This window comes from Trichomycterus rosablanca, chromosome 5 (assembly GCF_030014385.1).
Source record: "Trichomycterus rosablanca isolate fTriRos1 chromosome 5, fTriRos1.hap1, whole genome shotgun sequence".
Taxonomy (NCBI): Eukaryota; Metazoa; Chordata; class Actinopteri; order Siluriformes; family Trichomycteridae; genus Trichomycterus; species Trichomycterus rosablanca.
Genome location: NC_085992.1, coordinates 32,154,294 through 32,178,097, shown reverse-complemented (window position 1 = coordinate 32,178,097; position 23,804 = coordinate 32,154,294). Strand labels below are relative to the sequence as shown.

Genomic DNA, 23,804 nt, shown 5'->3' with positions numbered 1-23,804 from the left:
CATGTGGACTAAATGGTTCATAACCATGCATCCAGATTTAGAATTATTTTCGTTACATCTTCCTATAAAAGCCATTAGGATTGGAATAGGGAGCACTTTCTAGACATCACCGCAGTGATCGATCTAGTCGCTAAGTGCTCCTTCCTAACAGACAGGCAGTTAGACTGACCACCATTCTTCATCACGTCACCCTCTCATTTCATTACTTGTAGTTGGTAGAGAGAGTTTTTGATGAAAGTCTGAACTTTCGGAAGATCCCTCCTGTGGTACAGACCAAAGCTCCGGAGATGAACGGACGACCGGTGGAACTGAGGCCTCGAGCTCCGGACAGCCTGGATCCCCAGAGTGCCCTGCGCAGACGCACGTGGAACCGAGACGAGGTTAGACCGGTAGGAAATTGATCTGATATTTTGACACGTGCTTCTTGGCCTACAGAGGCATAATAATTTGTTTGCTTTGCTACTTTTGACACACTGATGTGTTTTTGCCCCCCACTAGTGTACTAACCCGTTTCTTACAATCCTGAACTGACCCCAAAATTTAGAAGAAGATTCAAGAAATCCATTCTTGCTACGGCTTTCAAAATGAATTTCACTATTAAAAATTAATCTAATATAATTTTCATCCTTACTGCTGCTACCTCCTGGTCAGGGTCACAGTAAGTCTGGTTTTCCAAGATTTCACTAAGCGCAGTGAAATAACACAAACCAGACAGGATGCCAATCCACTGCCACCCCAAGCACCTCCCCCTTCCTCAGACATAGCCAATCATGTCTGTATGTAGACGTACGACCGGCTGATAACACAGCTGTGGATTTGAACCCTGGATCCCAGAGCTAGTGGGCTAGCACCACAACACTATTGAAATATTATTTATATTTACACCATTAATAATAGTATTTAAAAGCAACAAGGACACATGTAAAGTGCTGTGTTTTATTTGTAGTCCCCTAATGTAAGTCTACTTAAGCAAGCATTGATGTAGGGCTCAGAATAAATCCATGACATTAATTCATTCATTTTCTCTAACCATCCTATCCTACCTGCCATCTAGAAAGACTGGGCACAAGGCAGATACACCCTGGACAGGGGTCACACTCACTTTCATGTACACTTACTTGCTAACACCTAGGGGCAATTTAAATCAGCCACCTTCCACATATATAAACATTGAGAAAACTCCTCCTGGTCTGTGAACAGAGGTGAGGATTGAACCTAGATCCTCGAGACCCATGTATGTTTTGCAACACTCACTTTACCAGCTGTGTCACAGATTGTTATGCTGATCTCTGGCAGCATAAGAGCTTTGTTTCAGCCACACCTATTGCTAACAGGGGTATTACACGAAACAGATTTACGCTTCCAAATTTTGGCAGCAGTTTAGGGAAGAACCGTTCATACAAAGTGCGGCCGATGAAGACATGGATGGTGTAGTGACCTGCACAGAATCCTGACCTTAACCATACTGAACATCATTTAGACGAATGCCCAACATTGGTGCCTGACTAGGGCATTTTTAGAGTGAATTGGCACAAATTCCCACAGATACACCCCAGAATTTTGTGAAAAGATTTTCTAGAGACTTAAAGGCTTTTATAGCTGCAAAGGGAGTATATTGAAGCCCACAGTTTTGCAATATGATGTTCAATGAGCTTATATTTGTACAGCCCACACAAAGAGTCAATGTAGCAACTTGAGTCATTTAAATGATTCTGTATTGTTGTCGCATCATTGTTTGAAACACTTACGATGCTACTGATGTGTGTTTCTCTAGGCGGTGTTAGATAGCTTGCTCCTAACATCTGTCTGTCAGCTCTCCTCCAAAATTCGCCAATCCGTGGACAAAACTGCAAGCAAAATCAGGTCAGTACTTAAGAATTCACCTTTATCAGAGTCTAATGCTTAAATATGCAAACGATTTTAGTCGAGCACACTGCTGGAATTCTTCTCTTCTGTTGTCAAGGATACTGTTTAAGGACAAGGACAGGAACTGGGATGACATTGAGAGCAAACTAAACACTGAGAGTGATGTACCGCTTCTCAAAACCACCAACAAGGTATGTTCCATTGCACAGTAAATTTAATCACTCTACGCTCATAACAAATTCTGTACTGGAGTATTAGTCTTTTCTTTTATCTGCTCCCATATTTAGGGATCATTCTGGTCTGCATTTCTAATTTGGCACAGTTTTTTATTGTATCAGGGTTTGGGACCTGCACTAGGAGAGCATCTCAGTGGCTACGCTGTTTAATCATACCCCCTAACCCAAACACAGCCAATCATGATCGTCTGCTAAAAATACAACTCTGAATCTCAACGGTACTGGGCTAGCATCTTTGACTGCTGCACTACCTGATCAGTCTCCACAATAAGTTATTAAATAATGTGCAATTATGGCATTTAACAAAACTACACTTGTGAACAAATACAGTGCAAGCAGTTGAAACATAAGGACCTTGCTCAGAGACCCAACAAAGGCAACTTGGTAATGGTGGGGCTTAAACCAGTCACCTTACGATCACTAGCCCAGTTCATTAACCCCCAGGATACCACTGGTCTAATACTAAATGTTTGTAAATGATGTGTATATTGGATAATATTGTTAGTTCTAATATGTTTTATGTTTCCTAGGATATATCATTAATCCTGACAGAGCTGAAGAGGGTAGAAAAACAGATTCATGGTAAGACTGCTATAAACATTTCTTTATTTTTGTTGGGTGTCAGAAGGGTTAAATGAATATGCTTTCTCTCTAAATTTAATGGTTAATGTATTTTTTAAAAGCTTAACACAAGCTATAAAAAGGGTCTAATTATACTGTATTGGTGCATAAAGCCATACTGAGCTGAGCTGTTTTCTTATAAAGGGTTTGAAATGGGAGAAAGCACAATATAAACTGCTGGATTTATATTTAGGTCATGTTATTATGAAATGTATCTTGTCCCAGTTGTAAGTTGTAAGCTGTTTCTTTACATTTTTGCCTAGCTGAAAGATCTGACTTAAATGTGCATTAGAAGAAATATAGTTAAAAAAGAACGATGGGGCAGTAGGTAGAGGGTAGAGCTGTGGCCAGGGTCCTTTATTTGAGAGTTTTGCATGTTCTCCCCGTGTTCACGCGGGTTTCCTCCAGGTGCTCTGGTTTCTTCCCACAAAATTCAATGAGGTGAATTGGTGCTACTAGAAATTGGCCTAAATGTGTGTGTATGTTTGCTTTGAGATGGACTGGAAACCTGTCCACGGGTCAAGGTATTTTCTGCCTTTCGCTTAATAAACCTAAACCACTGCAACCCTGACCAGGAAATGAATAAATGAATAAATGTTAGAACAGCAGCCATTCTGATACCACTGTAGAAAGAGTAGTTACATTTCACTACTGTTTAATACTCAATCTTTTTCTCAAACCAAATCTTTACTGTGTTGCAGCTATAAACGTCATGGTGGACCCCGATGGAACCCTCGATGCTCTAACCAGCCTTGGCCTGACAAGTCCTACCACACCCAAATCCAAAACCAGCAACGGAGCATCCAAACCATCCGCCACCATCCCACCCAGCCAAGAGCTCACCAGCATGGGACTGGACCTCAGTCGGCCTCACGTCAGCGGAGACGGCAGCAGAGTTGCTAAAAAGTGAACTAAAAGTACATGAACCGACAAACTGGACATCTAAAAACTTACCCATAAACTGCTAAACGTTTTTCATCTATTCCTGTGTATTTCCCCTCCAATGGCAAAAGTGCAGATTTCACCTGTGGACTTGGAGAGTGCAGTGCAGTGCAGTAGAGATGAGCAGGACACAGGGGTGGAAGACGGGTGGAAGACGTCATCTTTGCATCCTCTACAACTGTGTGTGTACGTTTCTATACTGGCATGCTTGATTCATTCAACTTGGATCAAATTCCAAACTCCAGTGCCTGTCTGCTCTCTGTCCTCTGTAAGCGTATCCTCCAACAAATAACTAGTTAGTTGTTTTAAAGTGATCGCATTCTTTTATTTTCCTCAGAAATAACCCTAACATAAAGATTAAGGTTCCGTAAGCAGATCTTTTTAGAGATTCAGTAGAAATGAGAAAATCTGGACAGAATTTTATAACTGATAAGTATTTTATAAAAAGCTTTCTTTTTTTAATAAACCAATATGTTAATGATTGTAAAATGAATGCTGCGAATGACCAAGTCATAATTGGAAAGTTTCTGACCTCTAAAATCTATTTGAAAGCTCCTCTAATTTATAACAGAGGTAGGAATTCTGCAACACAAAAATTATAGCATGGGCATCACAGCAGTGCAGCTGGTACAGTGGGCACCACAAGGCAACATAGGTCTTAGGGACTAGCTGCTTAGTGTCTGATGAGTATTTGTTCTCCCATAGTCCACTTGGGTTTCGTCTGGTTACTCCCAATAACATTTAAAACATGAACTGACCACTCTACATTGCACCTAGTTCTGAGAGTTGTGGTTGTGTTGTCCTGCAGTGGTGTTTAAGTGGCAGGAGAGTTGCTGTGACCCTGACCAGGTTAAAGTGGTTACTCAAGTGGATTTAAATTTAGTTTTTTTCCAGTTTTGCTTATTAGATTATTTTATTTTCCAGTGAGAATGGATTGGGAAGGGCTGCTCAGGTGGCACAGCAGTAAAACACGCTAGCGCACCAGAGCTGACATTTCGAACATATCGGTTCAAAAATCGGCTCTGCCATCCGGCTGGGCTGGGCGGCTACACGAACAACGATTGGCTGTTGTTCATACAGGGCGGGAAGCCGGAGAGGGAGCCCATGACTGAAGCAATTACGACCTCACGGTCGAGGAATAACGTGGACAGGGTGTGGCTCTCCGTACACAAAGCTGATCCACATATGAACTCGCCTCATGCAGGTGAAAAAAGATGCAGTTGGCTACTGCACACGTGTCGGAGGGGGCGTGTGACAGTCTCGCTCATCTCTGTCAGAAGTGGGGATCACTTATCACGTATCAGGTAATTGGATACAACTAGATTGGGAGGAAAATTGGGAAAATTGCAAAAAAAAAAAAAAAAAAGAAGAATGGATTGGGATCATTTCATAATAATAAAATGACGTCTCAAAATACATTAAATTATTTCAAATGAAAACAGTAGACAATATCTATTTAAAAATCCATTACTACAGTATATAAATACTCATTTCAACATTGCAGTTTCCACATAATGTTCATGTTTTTTTTTTTTGTAATTACTATTAATATATCGAGTTACCATAGCCTTCAAACACATCTTAATTTTTTTTTCCTGATTTACACTAGTGTACTGTGTTAAAGCTTTGAAATGGAAAGCCCTAACTAAAAAATGTACAGTTCCAAATTGTCATGAGCGTAGCATAAATGTAAATCAGCTTACCAAAGTAAGGCTAATACTATGCACACTAAACAATTGTAAGTTTATCCAGTGTACTCAAATGTTAGGAAAATGCTAATTCTAAATGTTTTTCTTACAACTTTCATGATTACACAAAGTGCATTTATGATGTAAAAATTAACACTGGTCATGTCAGTAATTCTGGTTTCTGTCCAGCAAAAATCAATGAGTCCTTATTAATCCTCCTTATGCACTATTTTTTTATCTTTAGACTAAAGGATAGATAGAAATTTTAGTACAAAATCATCAACTAATATCAGCAAATGTTTAATAAACATTGTTTTCTCTCACATTCTAAGGTATTAATGCAGTATTAGACAATGTATTATTAAAATGCACTATATCAATGTGATAAACATCTTTTGTTTGCTTATGTCTCTGTGGTTCGTGCTGTTGTAACCTTTTTATTTAATGGCCTTTAAATGTAAGGCTGCATTCACTTGGACTTGATTAGCATCCATCTAAAACACAGGTCTTGCCCACTGACATACATTTTACAATATAGCATTAAAAAGTAATTGATGGGGTGCTCAAGTAGTGCAGCGGGATATTCCGCTAGCCCACCAGCGCTGGGATTCTGAACTCCTAGCGGGCTTAATTGGCAGTGCCTGCAGCAGACAGTCTGCGTGATGGCGCAGGCCCAAGGAGCCTGTACAGAAGTGGAGGAGTCTGGAGGTCCATGCGCGTCTCTCTGTGTGCTATATCCGGCCTCATATGCGAATCCACTGAAGCGCAGGCAAATAAGAGGGGGTCAAGGGACTGCGCACATGAATATACCCTCCTCGGACACAATTGCAATCCCCAGCAGTGGAAGACAAATTGGCTATGCTAAAAGGGGAGAAAATGCATAAATTAAATGGAACAATAGAAGTTATTGAAGAAAATTTATACTGGTGCTTTCTACATACTAGAATGTCTAGGATGTGGATTGGCATCCCATCCTGTGTTACTGCATTGTGCTCATTGATTCTGGGGAAGCCAGATCTGCCGTGACCCTGAACAGGATAAAGCGGCACTAAAACATCAAAATAAAAGGATCTATGTGACCTTTTTGTTCCTTAAATGAGTTTTAAGATCTCCACCTACAGATATCAAGACCTTTGCTAAGACCTTTGCTAAGAATGTCTTTGTGAATGCAGTCTGGTGCTTACTGACATTTCAAAAATGTTGCAAACATGTTAATCATCTGAAAAACAAGAAGACTTAATAGACTAACACTGTATAATCAGGGTATGTGCTTTAGGGTAAGTAGGTTTATCAGAATGGTGTTTGTTTTTCAGGAACTTCACTAGTCATGTTTTAATGAAGGAAGCTATTCCAGTATACAGTGTGTGTACTGTATATTATCTTCTGTCTCCTCTTGCTGCTGGGTTGTAGTTAGGATAATAAGGGTGGGAATCAGGGGGTTGATGAACCACTTAACTGGCCTTTTTTAAATGTGAATCTGTGTGTCGTAGAGAGAGCGTTAATTCATGTTAGTGAAACTGTAAACAGTAGTAAAGATAGGTACAGGGATAAAGTATGATGTCACTGTGCCCAGTATGAATCCATCATGTAGTGCATTCTGGCTCAAAAAGATATCATCCAAAAACATATCAATAAATTCAATGAGTTTTGTTAAAGGATCAGTTTATACTAATGATCCCCACTTTTTTTTCTAATAGTATTGTTTATATGAATGTACACATGTTACAGAATGAGGAACAGAAAACATGCTTGGTACAGCATTTAGGTTTTTTTATTTTATTTTTTTATTTTATTGAAATTAAAATGTTTATAATTTTTTGGTAACTTTTTCATTGTTTTTAATAAATGTTTATTTATTTTGTTCATGTGACAGATGTTTTGTGGCAGTTTTGTTTTGATGTTATTTTTGTTTTGTTGTTGGAATGTTTCACATAATCTTAATAAAGGAGAAAATATTTGGATGCTGATTACACAATTTGTCCAGCATTTTAATAAAGTTTGCCTCAAAAATACGACTTTTACTTTGTTTTACAATATGTTTAAATTGTATAAAGCCTGGTCCCTCCTCAGATATTGGCATTTTGACATATATACACTGACCAGACATAACATTATGACCACTGACAGGTGAAGTGAATAACACTGATTATCTCTTCATCACGGCACCTGTGAGTGGGTGGGATATATGAGGCAACAACGAGTTTGAGGTGTTGGCTTGGCTTTCAAATTCCCAGATCTCAATCCAAAAGAGCATCTGTAGGATGTGCTAGACAAACAAGTCCGATCCATGGAGACCCCACCTCGCAACTTACAGGAGTTAAAGGAACTGCTGCTAACATGTTGGTGCCAGATACCACAGCACACCTTCGGGGGTCTAGTGGAGTCCATGGCTCGATGGGTCAGGGCTGTTTTGGCAGCAAAAGGGGGACCAACACAATATTAGGAAGGTGGTCATAATGTTATGCCTCATTGGTGTGTGTGTGTGTATATATATATATATATACAGTGTATCACAAAAGTGAGTACACCCCTCACATTTCTGCAAATATTTTATTATATCTTTTCATGGGACAACACTATAGAACTAAAACTTGGATATAACTTAGAGTAGTCAGTGTACAGCTTGTATAGCAGTGTAGATTTACTGTCTTCTGAAAATAACTCAACACACAGCCATTAATGTCTAAATGGCTGGCAACATAAGTGAGTACACCCCACAGTGAACATGTCCAAATTGTGCCCAAAGTGTCAATATTTTGTGTGACCACCATTATTATCCAGCACTGCCTTAACCCTCCTGGGCATGGAATTCACCAGAGCTGCACAGGTTGCTACTGGAATCCTCTTCCACTCCTCCATGATGACATCACGGAGCTGGTGGATGTTAGACACCTTGAACTCCTCCACCTTCCACTTGAGGATGCGCCACAGGTGCTCAATTGGGTTTAGTCCATCACCTTTACCTTCAGCTTCCTCAGCAAGGCAGTTGTCATCTTAGAGGTTGTGTTTGGGGTCGTTATCGTGTTGGAAAACTGCCATGAGGCCCAGTTTTCGAAGGGAGGGGATCATGCTCTGTTTCCGAATGTCACAGTACATGTTGGAATTCATGTTTCCCTCAATGAACTGCAGCTCCCCAGTGCCAGCAACACTCATGCAGCCCAAGACTATGATGCTACCACCACCATGCTTGACTGTAGGCAAGATACAGTTGTCTTGGTACTTCTCACCAGGGCGCCGCCACACATGCTGGACACCATCTGAGCCAAACAAGTTTATCTTGGTCTCGTCAGACCACAGGGCATTCCAGTAATCCATGTTCTTGGACTGCTTGTCTTCAGCAAACTGTTTGCGGGCTTTCTTGTGCGTCAGCTTCCTTCTGGGATGACGACCATGCAGACCGAGTTGATGCAGTGTGCGGCGTATGGTCTGAGCACTGACAGGCTGACCTCCCACGTCTTCAACCTCTGCAGTAATGCTGGCAGCACTCATGTGTCTATCTTTTAAAGCCAACCTCTGGATATGACGCCGAACACGTGGACTCAACTTCTTTGGTCGACCCTGGCGAAGCCTGTTCCGAGTGGAACCTGTCCTGGAAAACCGCTGTATGACCTTGGCCACCATGCTGTAGCTCAGTTTCAGGGTGTTAGCAATCTTCTTATAGCCCAGGCCATCTTTGTGGAGAGCAACAATTCTATTTCTCACATCCTCAGAGAGTTCTTTGCCATGAGGTGCCATGTTGTATATCCAGTGGCCAGTATGAGAGAATTGTACCCAAAACACCAAATTTAACAGCCCTGCTCCCCATTTACACCTGGGACCTTGACACATGACACCAGGGAGGGACAACGACACATTTGGGCACAATTTGGACATGTTCACTGTGGGGTGTACTCACTTATGTTGCCAGCCATTTAGACATTAATGGCTGTGTGTTGAGTTATTTTCAGAAGACAGTAAATCTACACTGCTATACAAGTTGTACACTGACTACTCTAAGTTATATCCAAGTTTCATGTCTATAGTGTTGTCCCATGAAAAGATATAATGAAATATTTGCAGAAATGTGAGGGGTGTACTCACTTTTGTGATACACTGTATATATATTTTTTTTTTTTTATAGATAAAATTGTACAGCTTAATGTGTCACACTTTAAAAGTCTGTTTTAAAGAGGATAACTTTTGGTATTAAGGTGACTATATTGTAAAAACAGCCATTTGAGGAAAGTTTACCATTAAAATATAATATTTAAATTATATAAATTAATTTAAAAATTATTTAAAAGGTATCAAAAACACATTTTATATAAATTTCAACTACAGGCATAAGTAACATCCAGTAATATACAGTTTTTGTAATGGGCTACCATGGCAGTTGTAGCTTTAGGTCTCCAGAGCCAAGCCTTTCCAGGATTTTGCCTGTTCTCGTCTGTACTGTTCCAGCTCCTTTAAAGAGAAAATAAGGAAGAAAATGTTCACACTGCACTTTTTATGCCCTCTTCAAAATCCATCAAAAACAAACCCCTCTCACATCCCTGTGTGTCAATAAATGTTCTACACTTTTAATTCCGATTGTAAAACATCAAGCTCATACGCAGTTTGAGTGATGCAATAGACTAATATGCTAGCCCACCACTGTCAAGAATGCAAACTTTAAAGTTCAAATCTCAGCAAAGCTACTGAACAGGCCATGGATTTAACAAACACTTTGGGCCATATCTGAGGGAGGTATGGTTGGATGGGGTTTCCCCCTTGCCACTTTAGAGACTCCTGCTGTCTGGATGAGGTACCGGCACGAGTAATGGAAAACACAAAGCATAGCGGAACTGTAAAAAGCAGGCAGCGACTATACAAGTGTCAAAAGGGAGCGGGTGAATACTAGTCAGCAGAGAGTCAAATTAAGAGTTATACTTTTACACAAAGTGTCATTTTTCTTTTATAGAGAAGTAACATCTGGCCCCTTTTTAGAATAATCCACTAGTACAGAAGACTGTCATGTGCTAATATGAATGAATTCCTACTAAATTTTAAAGAAATGATTATTAAAGTCTATGTGGTACCTGATCTTTCTGTGCCCTCATGGCATCTATAAGGGGCTCGCTGTACTGAGGGTCCTTGGCTGGATTCTTCAGCTCCTTATGCTCCATGATGCTCTGAACAAAGTTAAAAGTCTGTGTTTACATCTGGTCAGGAATTCACACTTTTAAAAACAATTCACCCCATGCTATGCAATCCCTCTTACATCTAACAATTATTATTAAAGTTGTGGTCAGGGGCCCAGTAAGGCTTGTCAGTTTTTTCTGAGTAGATTTAAAGGTCACTACAGGACAAATGGGCCATGGCCAAAATTTGAGAAACCCTGTGATAATGCATATGATAAATCTGGCTAACCAAAATAGTACCTGACTACAACAATCATGATTAATCAGGTATACGCAGTATAAAAAAAAGGCTCCAGTCACTATCACCTTGTATTAATCTTGTTTTTAGATGTTTCATTGTCAAACAAACACATTAAATAATATCCTAATCATAATTAATGATAAATAATTTCATTTGGCGTAATGTGACAGTAATATCCTAAGTATGGCACTATTTTATTGTACTTATTTTACTTATCTTAGGGTCACTATGTTACAGTGTAATGATGTGAGCTAGTGTGAGCCTGTAGTACCTCTGGAGGGAAAACCCTTTCAAAGACTTTCTTCCATAGATCCAGTGGATTTCTAGCATGCAGTGTTCCAATATCAACATCAACTGTCTGAGGAGAGCCTACATCAAAACAAAGAAAACCATTTAAAATAATCTTAATGTAGGTTAGGGTTGGAAAACAGTAGCAAAAATCTTTTATCATGGTATAAGCCATTTTATATTACAGTAACAGTATGTGACAATATAATATCTTATTTACTATACAGTTTATACGGTATTATTTGCTCAGAGTCAGATTTTAAAAACCAGTCATGCTCTCGAAATATCTATTAGATCTGTCTACTATATTACAGTTAAGATAACTGAGTTGGACCTGATCTCCTGTTTCATTGTTCGGTCGTTATTCAAATCGGCTGCATATAAGGTTAGGGTATTTACTACCACCTCAGACTGAATAAATCACTTGGATTAGTGATGAAATGTATCTTCACACCAAACATTGTGTCCAGATGAACTGATTCAACTTTGTGGATTTGTGTACCTGGATTATTGAGCATGCATCAAGAGATAACGGAGTTGACATAAATAGTAAAGATCTAATCTCTCTTGGTAGAGTCATTTCCTCTATTGAACAGTATGAGGTGATGTCTGTCATCCCTACTGTGGGTTAAATATTAAATTCTATTAAATGAATCACTGATATTTGATCAGTAAGAACGCAAGACTGTTCCAGTGTTTACTGCCTATACATAACCAGCAGAGGGAGCTATAAGCACTTACCTATTTGACTGAGAGAGTCCATGCCAGCTGGAATTACAAGAGGTTTGCTGGGGTCTGTAGAGATGGACTTCCTAATATAACAAAAAGAAATTTTTTCCAACATTGAGACAATATGTCCCATTTAATAATTGTATAATACTTGTTTTCCACGTACACATCATATAACAGGTTGTATAGTTTTAATAATGATTTGTAGGTTTATCTACTTTTCTTACCCTCTTTCAGTCCCAAATGCTAAATGATTGAAGAGGTTCTTTGCTTTAGACATCGTGGTCTCTGATTTACTGCTGGTGAACTATAAAGAAAAGCAGTTACAGGTTCAGTGTCAGTTAGCTGTATAATGTTAGTGAATATCAGACTGTTCACTCAATTTTGAAAGTGCATGAAAAATAATCTGTTAAACAATGTGATGTACAAGTAAAAAAATGACCTTGACTTACAATTAGAGATGCACCGTAGTAATGAGCCAGAAAACGCAGGGTCTTACAGATCATCTTTCTTTTCTCTGGCTCAAAATCCTGCATAAACAATTAATTAATTTATTCGTGTATTTATTAAAATTTTTAAAGTCATTTACACTCTTTGGTTACATTCATAACAGGACAGGTAATTACTGGTTACACAAGATTCACCAGTTCAAGTCTTTTAATGTCAATGGACAATTTTGAATCTTTAATTCACCTCACTTGCATGTCCTTAGACTGTGGGAGGAAACCGGAATTCCCAGAGGAAACCCACACAGACATGAGGGCATAAACAATTAAGCATGTTCACATGTTGGAATAATCAACAACAACCAATATATATATATATATATATATATATATACTGTATATATATACTGTATATATATACTGTATATACAGTGTATCACAAAAGTGAGTACACCCCTCACATTTCTGCAGATATTTAAGGATATCTTTTCATTGGACAACACTGACAAAATGACACTTTGACACAAGAAAAGTAGTCTGTGTGCAGCTTATACAGTGTATCACAAAAGTAAGTACACCCCTCACATTTCTGCAAATATTTCATTATATCTTTTCATGGGACAACACTATAGAAATAAAACTTGGATATAACTTAGAGTAGTCAGTGTACAACTTGTATAGCAGTGTAGATTTACTGTCTTCTGAAAATAACTCAACACACAGCCATTAATGTCTAAATAGCTGGCAACATAAGTGAGTACACCCCACAGTGAACATGTCCAAATTGTGCCCAAAGTGTCAATATTTTGTGTGACCACCATTATTATCCAGCACTGCCTTAACCCTCCTGGGCATGGAATTCACCAGAGCTGCACAGGTTGCTACTGGAATCCTCTTCCACTCCTCCATGATGACATCACGGAGCTGGTGGATGTTAGACACCTTGAACTCCTCCACCTTCCACTTGAGGATGCGCCACAGGTGCTCAATTGGGTTTAGTCCATCACCTTTACCTTCAGCTTCCTCAGCAAGGCAGTTGTCATCTTAGAGGTTGTGTTTGGGGTCGTTATCGTGTTGGAAAACTGCCATGAGGCCCAGTTTTCGAAGGGAGGGGATCATGCTCTGTTTCCGAATGTCACAGTACATGTTGGAATTCATGTTTCCCTCAATGAACTGCAGCTCCCCAGTGCCAGCAACACTCATGCAGCCCAAGACCATGATGCTACCACCACCATGCTTGACTGTAGGCAAGATACAGTTGTCTTGGTACTTCTCACCAGGGCGCCGCCACACATGCTGGACACCATCTGAGCCAAACAAGTTTATCTTGGTCTCGTCAGACCACAGGGCATTCCAGTAATCCATGTTATTGGACTGCTTGTCTTCAGCGAACTGTTTGCGGGCTTTCTTGTGCGTCAGCTTCCTTCTGGGATGACGACCATGCAGACCGAGTTGATGCAGTGTGCGGCGTATGGTCTGAGCACTGACAGGCTGACCTCCCACGTCTTCAACCTCTGCAGCAATGCTGGCAGCACTCATGTGTCTATTTTTTAAAGCCAACCTCTGGATATGACGCCGAACACGTGGACTCAACTTCTTTCCGAGTGGAACCTGTCCTGGAAAGCCGCTGTATGACCTTGGCCACCATGCTGTAGCTCAGTTTCAGGGTGTTAGCAATCTTCTTATAGCCCAGGCCATCTTTGTGGAGAGCAACAATTCTATTTCTCACATCCTCAGAGAGTTCTTTGCCATGAGGTGCCATGTTGAATATCCAGTGGCCAGTATGAGAGAATTGTACCCAAAACACCAAATTTAACAGCCCTGCTCCCCATTTACACCTGGGACCTTGACACATGACACCAGGGAGGGACAACGACACATTTGGGCACAATTTGGACATGTTCACTGTGGGGTGTACTCACTTATGTTGCCAGCTATTTAGACATTAATGGCTGTGTGTTGAGTTATTTTCAGAAGACAGTAAATCTACACTGCTATACAAGTTGTACACTGACTACTCTAAGTTATATCCAAGTTTCATGTCTATAGTGTTGTCCCATGAAAAGATATAATGAAATATTTGCAGAAATGTGAGGGGTGTACTCACTTTTGTGATACACTGTATATCAGTGTAAATTTATTCTTCCCTCAAAATAACTCAATATACAGCCATTAATGTCTAAACCACCGGCAACAAAAGTGAGTACACCCCTAAGAGACTACACCCCTAAATGTCCAAATTGAGCACTGCTTGTCATTTTCCCTCCAAAATGTCATGTGATTTGTTAGTGTTACTAGGTCTCAGGTGTGCATAGGGAGCAGTTGTGTTCAATTTAGTAGTACAGCTCTCACACTCTCTCATACTGGTCACTGAAAGTTCCAACATGGCACCTCATGGCAAAGAACTCTCTGAGGATCTTAAAAGACGAATTGTTGCGCTACATGAAGATGGCCAAGGCTACAAGAAAATTGCCAACACCCTGAAACTGAGCTGCAGCACAGTGGCCAAAATCATCCAGCGTTTTAAAAGAGCAGGGTCCACTCAGAACAGACCTCGCGTTGGTCGTCCAAAGAAGCTGAGTGCACGTGCTCAGCGTCACATCCAACTGCTGTCTTTGAAAGATAGGCGCAGGAGTGCTGTCAGCATTGCTGCAGAGATTGAAAAGGTGGAGGGTCAGCCTGTCAGTGCTCAGACCATACGCCGCACACTACATCAAATTGGTCTGCATGGCTGTCACCCCAGAAGGAAGCCTCTTCTGAAGTCTCTACACAAGAAAGCCCGCAAACAGTTTGCTGAAGACATGTCAACAAAGGACATGGATTACTGGAACCATGTCCTATGGTCTGATGAGACCAAGATTAATTTGTTTGGTTCAGATGGTCTCAAGCATGTGTGGCGGCAATCAGGTGAGGAGTACAAAGATAAGTGTGTCATGCCTACAGTCAAGCATGGTGGTGGGAATGCCATGGTCTGGGGCTGCATGAGTGCAGCAGGTGTTGGGGAGTTACATTTCATTGAGGGACACATGAACTCCAATATGTACTGTGAAATACTGAAGCAGAGCATGATCCCCTCCCTCCGGAAACTGGGTCGCAGGGCAGTGTTCCAGCATGATAATGACCCCAAACACACCTCTAAGACGACCACTGCTTTATTGAAGAGGCTGAGGGTAAAGGTGATGGACTGGCCAAGCATGTCTCCAGACCTAAACCCAATAGAACATCTTTGGGGCATCCTCAAGCGGAAGGTGGAGGAGCGCAAAGTCTCGAATATCCGCCAGCTCCGTGATGTCGTCATGGAGGAGTGGAAAAGCATTCCAGTGGCAACCTGTGAAGCTCTGGTAAACTCCATGCCCAGGAGAGTTAAGGCAGTTCTGGGAAATAATGGTGGCCACACAAAATATTGACACTTCAGGAACTTTCACTTAGGGGTGTACTCACTTTTGTTGCCGGTGGTTTAGACATTAATGGCTGTATATTGAGTTATTTTGAGGGAAGAACAAATTTACACTGTTATATAAGCTGCACACAGACTACTTTTCATTGTGTCAAAGTGTCATTTTGTCAGTGTTGTCCCATGAAAAGATATACTTAAATATCTGCAGAAATGTGAGGGGTGTACTCACTTTTGTGATACACTGTATATAAACTGAACCTCCTCTCCCCACTTATAAAATAACTCGCTTTATTAGCAACCACCATTTGTTTGGGATGTTTAATAAAACACTTACCTGAAAGATGTCAAACTTGCTGCCAATCAAAAGAAGAGGCACAGGAAAGGGACTAATAAGCTCTCTGTCCTGTTGAAGACCCACAGCCTAATGTTAGAATCAGGGACATGAAAAAAACACATTCTTTATAAAAGAAAATAACATGATGTCTTACTGGGTGGTCTTTAGGGAGGATACGCAATACTTGGTTCTGGTTTTGCTGTTTGCTTGGTCTGGACTCTCCTGGCTTTTTGTTTTTTAAGCTGTATGATTTTTCCACTTGGTTCTGAGCTGCCTGAATCAGTTTCTCTGTGGTGGTCCAAAGAGCTTTTGGCTTTGACAGATCCAGAACCAACACTACAGAAAGAGTGCTGCAGGACAAGATTTAAAAATGACTTGTACAATAGCATTATAAAGAATTTTTTTTTCCTGAATAAACTAATGTGTACTTTTACATGGAATTTTGTAAACAAATCCCTATTGTACCATACAAATTAAGTAGCAGCATTGACCACTTAATTTAAGTAGATTTTAGTGACACCACAAACATGTACAGTGTATCACAAAAGTGAGTACACCCCTCACATTTCTGCAGATATTTAAGTACAGTGTATCACAAAAGTGAGTACACCCCTCACATTTCTGCAAATATTTCATTATATCTTTTCATGGGACAACACTATAGACATGAAACTTGGATATAACTTAGAGTAGTCAGTGTACAGCTTGTATAGCAGTGTAGATTTCCTGTCTTCTGAAAATAACTCAACACACAGCCATTAATGTCTAAATAGCTGGCAACATAAGTGAGTACACCCCACAGTGAACATGTCCAAATTGTGCCCAAATGTGTCGTTGTCCCTCCCTGGTGTCATGTGTCAAGGTCCCAGGTGTAAATGGGGAGCAGGGCTGTTAAATTTGGTGTTTTGGGTACAATTCTCTCATACTGGCCACTGGATATTCAACATGGCACCTCATGGCAAAGAACTCTCTGAGGATGTGAGAAATAGAATTGTTGCTCTCCACAAAGATGGCCTGGGCTATAAGAAGATTGCTAACACCCTGAAACTGAGCTACAGCATGGTGGCCAAGGTCATACAGCGGTTTTCCAGGACAGGTTCCACTCGGAACAGGCTTCGCCAGGGTCGACCAAAGAAGTTGAGTCCACGTGTTCGGCGTCATATCCAGAGGTTGGCTTTAAAAAATAGACACATGAGTGCTGCCAGCATTGCTGCAGAGGTTGAAGACGTGGGAGGTCAGCCTGTCAGTGCTCAGACCATACGCCGCACACTGCATCAACTCGGTCTGCATGGTCGTCATCCCAGAAGGAAGCTGACGCACAAGAAAGCCCGCAAACAGTTTGCTGAAAACAAGCAGTCCAAGAACATGGATTACTGGAATGCCCTGTGGTCTGACGAGACCAAGATAAACTTGTTTGGCTCAGATGGTGTCCAGCATGTGTGGCGGCGCCCAGGTGAGAAGTACCAAGACAACTGTATCTTGCCTACAGTCAAGCATGGTGGTGGTAGCATCATGGTCTTGGGCTGCATGAGTGTTGCTGGCACTGGGGAGCTGCAGTTCATTGAGGGAAACATGAATTCCAACATGTACTGTGACATTCTGAAACAGAGCATGATCCCCTCCCTTCGAAAACTGGGCCTCATGGCAGTTTTCCAACAGGATAACGACCCCAAACACAACCTCCAAGATGACAACTGCCTTGCTGAGGAAGCTGAAAGTAAAGGTGATGGACTAAACCCAATTGAGCACCTGTGGCGCATCCTCAAGTGGAAGGTGGAGGAGTTCAAGGTGTCTAACATCCACCAGCTCCGTGATGTCATCATGGAGGAGTGGAAGAGGATTCCAGTAGCAACCTGTGCAGCTCTGGTGAATTCCATGCCCAGGAGAGTTAAGGCAGTGCTGGATAATAATGGTGGGGTTACAAAATATTGACACTTTGGGCACAATTTGGACATGTTCACTGTGGGGTGTACTCACTTATGTTGCCAGCCATTTAGACATTAATGGCTGTGTGTTGAGTTATTTTCAGAAGACAGTAAATCTACACTGCTATACAAGCTGTACACTGACTACTCTAAGTTATATCCAAGTTTCATGTCTATAGTGTTGTCCCATGAAAAGATATAATGAAATATTTGCAGAAATGTGAGGGGTGTACTCACTTTTGTGATACACTGTATATCTTTTCATGGGACAACACTGACAAAATGACACTTTGACACAATGAAAAGTAGTCTGTGTGCAGCTTATATAACAGTGTAAATTTATTCTTCCCTCAAAATAACTCAATATACAGCCATTAATGTCTAAACCACCGGCAACAAAAGTGAGTACACCCCTTAGTGAAAGTTCTTGAAGTGTCAATATTTTGTGTGGCCACCACTATTTCCCAGAACTTCCTTAACTCTCCTGGGCATGGAGTTTACCAGAGCTTCACAGGTTGCCACTGGAATGCTTTTCCACTCCTCCATGACGACATCACGGAGCTGGCAGATATTCGAGACTTTGCGCTCCTCCACCTTCCGCTTGAGGATGCCCCAAAGATGTTCTATTGGGTTTAGGTCTGGAGACATGCTTGGCCAGTCCATCACCTTTACCCTCAGCCTCTTCAATAAAGCAGTGGTCGTCTTAGAGGTGTGTTTGGGGTCATTATCATGCTGTAACACTGCCCTGCGACTCAGTTTCCGGAGGGAGGGGATCATGCTCTGCTTCAGTATTTCACAGTACATATTGGAGTTCATGTGTCCCTCAATGAAATGTAACTCCCCAACACCTGCTGCACTCATGCAGCCCCAGACCATGGCATTCCCACCACCATGCTTGACTGTAGGCATGACACACTTATCTTTGTACTCCTCACCTGATTGCCGCCACACATGCTTGAGACCATCTGAACCAAACAAATTAATCTTGGTCTCATCAGACCATAGGACATGGTTCCAGTAATCCATGTCCTTTGTTGACATGTCTTCAGCAAACTGTTTGCGGGCTTTCTTGTGTAGAGACTTCAGAAGAGGCTTCCTTCTGGGGTGACAGCCATGCAGACCAATTTGATGTAGTGTGCGGCGTATGGTCTGAGCACTGACAGGCTGACCCCCCACCTTTTCAATCTCTGCAGCAATGCTGACAGCACTCCTGCGCCTATCTTTCAAAGACAGCAGTTGGATGTGACGCTGAGCACGTGCACTCAGCTTCTTTGGACGACCAACGCGAGGTCTGTTCTGAGTGGACCCTGCTCTTTTAAAACGCTGGATGATCTTGGCCACTGTGCTGCAGCTCAGTTTCAGGGTGTTGGCAATCTTCTTGTAGCCAAGGCCATCTTCATGTAGCGCAACAATTCGTCTTTTAAGATCCTCAGAGAGTTCTTTGCCATGAGGTGCCATGTTGGACCAGTATGAGAGAGTGTGAGAGCTGTACTACTAAATTGAACACACCTGCTTCCTATGCACACCTGAGACCTAGTAACACTAACAAATCACATGACATTTTGGAGGAAAAATGACAAGCAGTGCTCAATTTGGACATTTAGGGGTGTAGTCTCTTAGGGGTGTACTCACTTTTGTTGCCGGTGGTTTAGACATTAATGGCTGTATATTGAGTTATTTTGAGGGAAGAATAAATTTACACTGTTATATAAGCTGCACACAGACTACTTTTCATTGTGTCAAAGTGTCATTTTGTCAGTGTTGTCCCATGAAAAGATATACTTAAATATCTGCAGAAATGTGAGGGGTGTACTCACTTTTGTGATACACTGTATATGTGAGCATAAACTGACTGAAACAAACCTGACATTCTGTGGTGTGATGGGGATCTGAATAAGATCTGATAAAGATGTGCCTCCTCCCAGTTCCCAGAGGTGAGCGACGTCTTTAGACTGTGAAAAAAAGGACAATTCACACAATAAAGTTTCTACTTACTGAAGAATTAATCTGGCTTTTAAATCAAATTAAATAGAACACTGTCTTAATACCGTGTTATGTGCTCTTGCTCGTCTACCAAACGTGTACTCCAAAGCTAGGGTTGGTTTAGGGGCTTCATCTCTGACAAAAGCAGAGGAAAAACATTAACTGTAAGCAAGAAAAAATGAGTTTTTTTTTTGTTTTTTTTTAATCAAATTAAGGGCTTCTTCAACTTACTTGTCAAGACACCTGTACAGTATGGATGATTTGCCCTAAGAAACAGGGAATTTGTTATATGAGTTTATCTATTAGTAATTAAGCTCTTTATTAGGCACACTTTCTGATCTGTACACCGTGCTTTATATTTAATGACTGGAGCACTATTATCTAAGCATTGCCATTAAACTGCTCAAATCTCAAAACTGTTAGTGTCTTTGCAGTGCCCAAAATGTTCCACTGCACAAATAATAATTTAAGGTCAAAAGGGGTCACTCTTCTTTATTGGATGAGGTAGAAACGTGTGGCAGAGCAACATATGAGCTACAATCAGTAATTGTATACTCTAAGTAAAAGGTGTAGCTCACAAAAAAAGCGCAAACAAAAGGTGGTCTGTAGGTGTATCTTTTTTTTTTTTTTATGTTTGACACTTGATCTTCCAATCTGGACATTTCCAATTCCCGAATGCACAACGCCCGATCTGATAAAGAAGAGCCGTATCACCACCAGTCCCCTCCGACACATGTCTAATCTGCCAGTGATGGGTTTCCACACAGAGAGGTACTGCGTATGGAGAGCCACGCTAAGCTCCATGTGACTCCCCCACTATTTGCACAGATGCCTAAACCAGTCACCAAGATTGCACATAGCAGTGGAAAAAGACCCCGTCAGACCAATTCTCTGTCAAACACAGCCAATTGTGTTTCTGTGGATGTCTGGCCATGTCGGTGGCACTGCTCAAATTCACAAATTCAGAGAATCAAAGAATCAAATTCACAAATTCAGTTCAACAAATTCAACAATCTGCAGTGATGTGCTAGTGTGGCTGCACCACCAGAGCACCCCAGTGTATATATTTATGTTTGTATCCAACAGTTTCTAAAGACTAGAATGTACAGTTAGAAAAAAGGTTCATCACGCTTGTGTCTAAATTTACCCCAGCTTTACTGCCAGTAAAGAACACAGTCCTCTCACAGGGAGCATGACTTTCTTCATCAGCATTATCCTCCTCTTCCTCAGTTCTTCTCTCTCTGGCCTGAACCTCAGCTGCAGCCAAGTCCCACAATGTGTCGGTACTACAAAACACCATAATACTGTTCACTACAGAATACAGATGAGCAAGTGGAAGTTGACATGTTATCTTAATCGTTCTTTTCTAGATTTTAAAAACTTTGCTAGTAGAAGGACTGACTACTCTAAATTGCCCATGGGTGTAAGCAAGTGTAAAGTGATTGATTAATGCTTGATGTCCTGTGATGGACTGGCACCTTGTCCAGGGTTATTCCTGCTTTGCAATATGTGTAGCCAAGATCGGATCTGGATCGGACAGTTTACAGCAGGATTAGTACACATCATTTATAGAGATAGAATGGCACACAGCAACATGATTCCTGAGGATCCCCATGTCCTTGAGGGTTTTCAGGTAGTCTGCCTTCTTACTAGCCCTCAAAAACAATACCCCTAAATGTGTCACCCTCTGATAAATTGGTACCCTGTCCGTGGTGTTTTCCATCAAGGAGTAGGGATAATAACAGACCTACTGTGACGATGACTAGGGAAACTCGGTTAGGAAAAATGCATTAATGAAAAGTGGAGAGTCTAAAATGCCTAATGTAAAAAATATTAACATAGCATGATGTACTAAAACAATGGCCCAACAACACCAGACTTCTCACAGTTATTACTGGTCGTAAGTACTTTCTACTGCTGAATGGCGAACCTGTGGTCCAAAAGGAACATAATAATTTTACATTAAGCTTTTTTCTTCCTGTTTTAAGCTATTATAAGGAATAAGCTTAACATAGCATAATGCACTAAAACAAAGACCCAAGAACACTAAACTTCTCAGTTATTACTGGTCACAAGTACTCTACTGCTGAAATGATGAACCTGTGGTTCAAAAGCAATTTTACATTAGGCTTTTTTTCTTCCTATTTTATGCTATTATAAGGAACAAGCTTAATGTAGCATAATGCACTAAAACAAAGACCCAGGAACACCAAACTTATCTTACTTCTTACTGGTCATAAGTATTCTCTCCTGCAGTTAACGGTTAAATTGTTTCAAGGTTGTTTGATGTTTAGAGTATGTAGAAGGTGTTTAAAATGCTGTATCTATATTGTATTTTTTCAGGTATCCCTTCAGCTGTAGAGAGTACTTATGACCAGTAACAATCAATGTAATGTTTGGTGTCCCTAGGTTGTTGTTGTTGTTGTTGTTGTTGTAGTACATGAATTGGAAGAATGGGAAGAAAAACAACTTAATGTAAAAATAATTACTTTCCTTTTGGACCAAAAATTCATCATTTTAGCAGTTCATTATTATAACCAGTAATAATTGCAAGAAGTTTGGTGTTGCTAGGTCGTTGTTTTAGTACATAAGTTAAGCGTTCTAAAATCTCTTTGAATTGAAATCGTACATTTAAACTTTGTGGCTACATTTTAATCTATAATTTCGTTTTTCATGGAATAATACGCCATCATAAGGATTTTGAATTTAGCAACGCGCTCTTGTAGGTAGCTAATATATATGTATAATCACACAGCAGTTTCAGTTAATAAAAAAATGCTGTTAGTTTGTTTTGCTAACGTTAGCCACGTACCAAAATATTCTGAAACACTAGTATAGTAAGACATGTTTATATATTACTTACCTAATCTTAGGCATTACTCTCTGCTCTGTTGGTAATTGTATCTCTGAAGAGCTGTACTTTAGCTGATACAGTATTTACTTTTTCGCTCCAGCTAGGCTAAAACGCCAGCGTCTCGACGGTTGCGAGGGGAAACAGCTGACGCGTTAACCCGAGTGCTTTATGGGATATGTAGTTTGTAATTGTGTTACAGCAATATAAAACTACACGCTGTACAAATAAGATGGAATTTAGCAGACGTTTTGTTATCCAAAAACACCTACAACTGTAACTAAATACAAAGGAAGTAATTAAAGCTTAATGGCTTTGTTCAAGAGTCCAACAGTGGCAGCTTAAACCAGCAACCTTCTCTAATTCTACCCACTGTTTCGGTTAGAATATAAAGTTTTATCATAGTTTCTGAAAGCCTGTTCACAACGCCTACAAAAACATTTTTAAACAACTGTTTTTCTCAAACTGTACGTTTTTTTTAACACTGACATTTTGTCACCTTTCAAAGTAGCATATTATCACATAAAAAAAACCTTCAAAATATGAAGTATGGCAAAAGAAGTTACAGCATGTCATAGTAAAAACACCTTTTATAAAACAGATAGTTCCGGTCCTAAAATCTGATTGGCTGAGCCGCGTTCGAAGCCGTTGTAAAATCCCAGATAAACACACACCTATACGCCACTGAATAGAAAAAGTGAATGTTATGTTCGCCCTCATGTTGCCTAGCAACACTGTTAAGAACTACCTGGGGTCGCGGAAGAATGCTTTTTGTAAGTGTTTTTGTAAATAAAAATATTTATAAATTGAACATTGTTGTATTTTATTATATTTTATGTTGACCGCCGTTTTATAAAAGCAATAAGCCACTCGAGACCGTGCGTTACTGCTATGATTTTATCACGGGGAAAGACGTTCCCCGTGATAAAATCATAGCAGTAACGCACGATCTCTCATGGCTTATTGCTTTAATAAAGCAATAAGCCACGAGAGGCCGTGCATTACTGTGATTTTAGCACGGGGATGACGTTTTTGGCACGACGCGAAGCGGAGTCTCGAGTGGCTTATTGCTTTTATAAAACGGCGGTCAACATAAAA

At 40.6% G+C, this 23,804-nt stretch overlaps 2 protein-coding genes across 17 annotated transcripts in view; one reads left to right on the top strand and one right to left on the bottom strand.

The window, feature by feature from the left end:
- The window catches only part of cep170aa (centrosomal protein 170Aa), a 75,647-nt gene extending 71,638 nt beyond the window's left edge, over positions 1-4,009 (top strand). For 7 of the 13 annotated variants that reach the window (XM_062995998.1, XM_062995996.1, XM_062995995.1 and 4 more), the window contains 5 exons: positions 213-389; positions 1,775-1,863; positions 1,964-2,057; positions 2,633-2,684; positions 3,425-4,009. In XM_062995998.1, coding sequence (XP_062852068.1) covers positions 213-389; positions 1,775-1,863; positions 1,964-2,057; positions 2,633-2,684; positions 3,425-3,633 — 621 coding nt within the window. In that variant the 3' untranslated portion in view covers positions 3,634-4,009. Of the gene's footprint in view, positions 1-212; positions 390-1,774; positions 1,864-1,963; positions 2,058-2,632; positions 2,685-3,424 lie in introns of those variants that run through there. The other 6 variants (XM_062995997.1, XM_062995992.1, XM_062995988.1 and 3 more) reach the window with 4 other exon arrangements.
- On the bottom strand, positions 144-22,824 carry dync2li1 (dynein, cytoplasmic 2, light intermediate chain 1). Of its 4 annotated transcripts, XR_010012459.1 has the most exons (15): positions 22,719-22,824; positions 21,003-21,141; positions 20,087-20,121; positions 19,921-19,990; positions 19,736-19,824; positions 16,102-16,297; positions 15,948-16,016; positions 12,223-12,300; positions 11,998-12,077; positions 11,783-11,853; positions 11,025-11,122; positions 10,411-10,503; positions 9,718-9,796; positions 1,749-1,847; positions 144-350 (listed from the first exon to the last, which is right to left on the bottom strand). XR_010012459.1 is itself a non-coding variant. In XM_062996005.1 (14 exons), the coding sequence occupies exons 1-13, from the start codon at positions 22,730-22,732 to the stop codon at positions 9,734-9,736; spliced, it is 1,095 nt and encodes a 364-aa protein (XP_062852075.1). In that variant the 5' UTR covers positions 22,733-22,824; the 3' UTR covers positions 5,649-6,214; positions 9,718-9,733. The 4 variants fall into 4 exon arrangements, 3 of the variants coding, with proteins under 3 accessions (XP_062852075.1, XP_062852073.1, XP_062852076.1); XM_062996005.1 differs by lacking the exons at positions 144-350; positions 1,749-1,847 and adding an exon at positions 5,649-6,214; XM_062996003.1 differs by lacking the exons at positions 144-350; positions 1,749-1,847 and having other exon boundaries at positions 9,638-9,796.
- Positions 22,825-23,804: the final 980 nt, after the last annotated feature.

Bases quoted from the DNA above. Each gene is read 5' to 3' on its own strand.
- dync2li1 (XM_062996005.1), bottom strand. The intron at 12,078-12,222 runs GTAAGTCAAGGT...TTTTCTTTATAG, and splicing joins ACTACGGTGCATCTCTAATT to TTCACCAGCAGTAAATCAGA. The intron at 9,797-10,410 runs GTACCACATAGA...TTCTCTTTAAAG, and splicing joins TGAGGGCACAGAAAGATCAG to GAGCTGGAACAGTACAGACG.